At 45.2% G+C, this 2,842-nt stretch overlaps 1 protein-coding gene across 1 annotated transcript in view; it reads right to left on the reverse strand.

Annotated features, from left to right (window-relative positions):
* The window catches only part of ADORA3 (adenosine A3 receptor), a 24,598-nt gene that overhangs the window by 1,935 nt on the left and 19,821 nt on the right, over positions 1–2,842 (reverse strand). Inside the window, exon 4 of the mRNA XM_012659013.1 lies at positions 420–486. Coding sequence (XP_012514467.1) covers positions 420–486 — 67 coding nt within the window. The remainder of the gene's footprint in view (positions 1–419; positions 487–2,842) is intronic.

Here is a 2,842-nt window from a genome sequence, read left to right on the forward strand (position 1 = left end):
TATATATAGGGCAGCACAGAGAAAGAAGGAAGCAAACACACATAAGAGTAGCAGATCAGACACAGAGATGAAATCCTGATGACAATTTCCCCTGACTATTGCTCTTGCTCTTGACAATTTCTGAGGGTGGCCACATCCCTGCTCCTGCATTTGAAACACTGCCCTTTCCTTACGAAAAATGTTTACTTTTAATTAAAATAGTTAGAGGGCATTTTCGCTGCTTACAACCAAGAGTCCTAAACTATTATATATTCTTTTGAAACAAACCAAATAGTCACATCAAGGAATATAGTTCAGGTGGAGAAACTGGTGTGCAGCTGAAAAGTGGTAGGTGCAAAAGTCAATCGTCACATTGTATGCTGTTGCCCACCACCTCCCCCCGGCCCCAAGCCATTTTATCTCTTAAGATTATGACTCACCTGGAGTGATCAGCCTTGTGGACAACTTTGGAAGTCCTGCAGCTTCTGTTCTTGTTGCCTGGTAGGTCTGAATCAGAAAGGATTTGTTGACAGTCATGTAAGGCCCCTACCTAGGACCTTCCTCTGCCCTCCAGCTGCTTCTCGGCCTGTCATTCTCTCAATCTCCAGAGAAGGAGGGCCCTGGCGACTTCAGGGTAAAGCAGAGGTGTCAAGTACAGTTGTGTCAATGTGCCCTGCACAGGGAACAGGCTTGAGACAGAACGGGGACCACTCTTAGGGGGCGGCCTCCTCCCGAGCATAGAAATAAGAGAAAAATCTTGAGTCCTTTCAAGGGGAATTCCAGGCCCCTAACTAGACTTAAAAAGTAAATGATCAGCCTGCTAAGCGAGAAGATAGTATGAATACTAACAATAGTCCTCCAAGCAAGTCAGAATCACAAGGTGTTTTTGTTCCCTATGGAAACTAATACACAACATCTTAACATATATTTTCGAGTTGTTTTTAGAAATCCCCACTGGATGGAAAATGCAAACCCACTATCACATAGACCTCAGATAAGGGAGCACTAAGGACCAACTCTGACCACCATTCTTTGTTCTGAATTTCGTCCTGAGGGGCATGGAGAAAATCACACCCATGGCCCAAACCAATGTACAACCTCCAGGTACTGGTTTACAATTCTGCCTGCAACTTTTGCTTCTCTAAAATGCAGCCCTGCCTTCAAAAACCCTTGCCTGCAAGCCCTTGGGGAGTTTGTGGCTTAGGTGTCAGTTCCCATTCTCTTTGCTTGGTGCCATGCAACACGTGCCCTTTTTTCCTGCTGCAAATCTCAGAGTCAGTGTCTGGTAACAATTTATTGGCAACCCAGATGGCGTAACAGCCCCTGGCCACAGCCATCCTGGGACCCCATCAGGCAGCTGCCTGAGCAGTTTTACTCAGGGACTGATCTGCTGCTGACAGACATCACTGGCCCATGGCACTTTGATTTTGCAGTGCCAGAAACAGACACTTGGCTTTGTTGGGGCTCATAAAACAGCACCCCAAAATGAAGGCCTCAGAAGCAGCCTCAGAAGCAACAGTTTTTCTCTGAGCTCTTCTGTCCTCCTGCCTCTCGGTCCCCATTCTTCCCTGAGGCTAGCCATGAAACAGAATCCCTCTTCCCGAAGGCAGGTCATAAGAACCAGAACCTCTTTTCCCCAAAAGCAGCCGCAAAACCTAAAAATATTACTCTAACTTTCTCTCCACCTTTCTGTGTAAAAACTTTCCATAAAGAAATTATCTGACCTACCTAATTTGACTGTAAGTCATAAGACGCCCCCCTCCCCCATTCCCTAGAGGGCTCTGCCCCATACCCAGAAGGAAGGAATGCATGCTCAGAGAGGCCAAGAAGGATCTAGACAGACAGGCCTGGCTGGTTTTCCCCACTGAGTTTATTAGCATCAGATCATACCCTTTTTGTCCAATTTGTATTTCTACATGGCTCTCCATACTTTGTTGAACCTAAGCATTAAAATATGCTTTTCCTGTATATTTGGGTCTTGATGCTGAAGGCTCCGCGTATACATGTTAAATAAGTTTGTATGCCTTTTCTCCTGTTAATCGACCTGCCTCATGTCAGTGATTTTTCAGTGAACCTTTAGGGAGCCAACGGCCTTGGTCCCTGCAGTTTGGAAGATATCTCAAGCAATGGCGAGTTTGTGTGTGGTGGCGCCAAGGTATTCTCCCTTTGGACACTTGGCTCCTCTTCATGAGAGCATCTGGTTTGGTAGGAGATTACCCCCTGAAGAGCCAAAGGGACTGTGACCTTGAGAAACTGCATTTGATTTGCTTGAAACTGTTTTTGGTTTTGAAATTCAGATTTGAGAGGTCTCAGGCTGTCATCATCTTGTCATGTCTTTTTGGGGAAGCCCAAAGAAATCCGTGGTGGGAGCTCGGTGGCCTGACTTGAGGGGAGGAACTGTTTTCTGTTTTGTCTGCTTTGCCAAGTTAAGATGCCAATACTGAGCAGAGTCACTGGCATTTGTGTCCATGTTATGTGTGTAGTATGATTTTGTCTTGGCCTATATAGGACATGCTAATTTAATTCCTCCTTGTAGCCATTGAGGTGTATTCTGCAGAATCGTATCTTTCACCTACAAACCCATGAAAGAGAAAAAAATGGCTTTCTTTTATAATCAGCAAGCAGGGTTATCAAAGCTCCACCCTTCTGGAAGCAGCAGTTGAGACAATCCAGGGCCCAAGGAGCCAGTAAAAGGGTAAAAATTCCTTACAGTCAGGCTCCCAGCCCGTCTCTCTCTGTGGAATCCAGTCGAGCAGATGGTAAAAAAAAAAAAAAAAAAAACACTGTTTGTCTCTTCTGCAAGGTTTTATGAAGTAAAAGGAAAAAAAAGATTGGTGTGACTAGTTTTGGGGTATAGCCACTC

The sequence above is a fragment of the Propithecus coquereli genome, unplaced genomic scaffold (assembly GCF_000956105.1).
Source record: "Propithecus coquereli isolate 6110/MARCELLA unplaced genomic scaffold, Pcoq_1.0 Scaffold595, whole genome shotgun sequence".
NCBI lineage: Eukaryota > Metazoa > Chordata > Mammalia > Primates > Indriidae > Propithecus > Propithecus coquereli.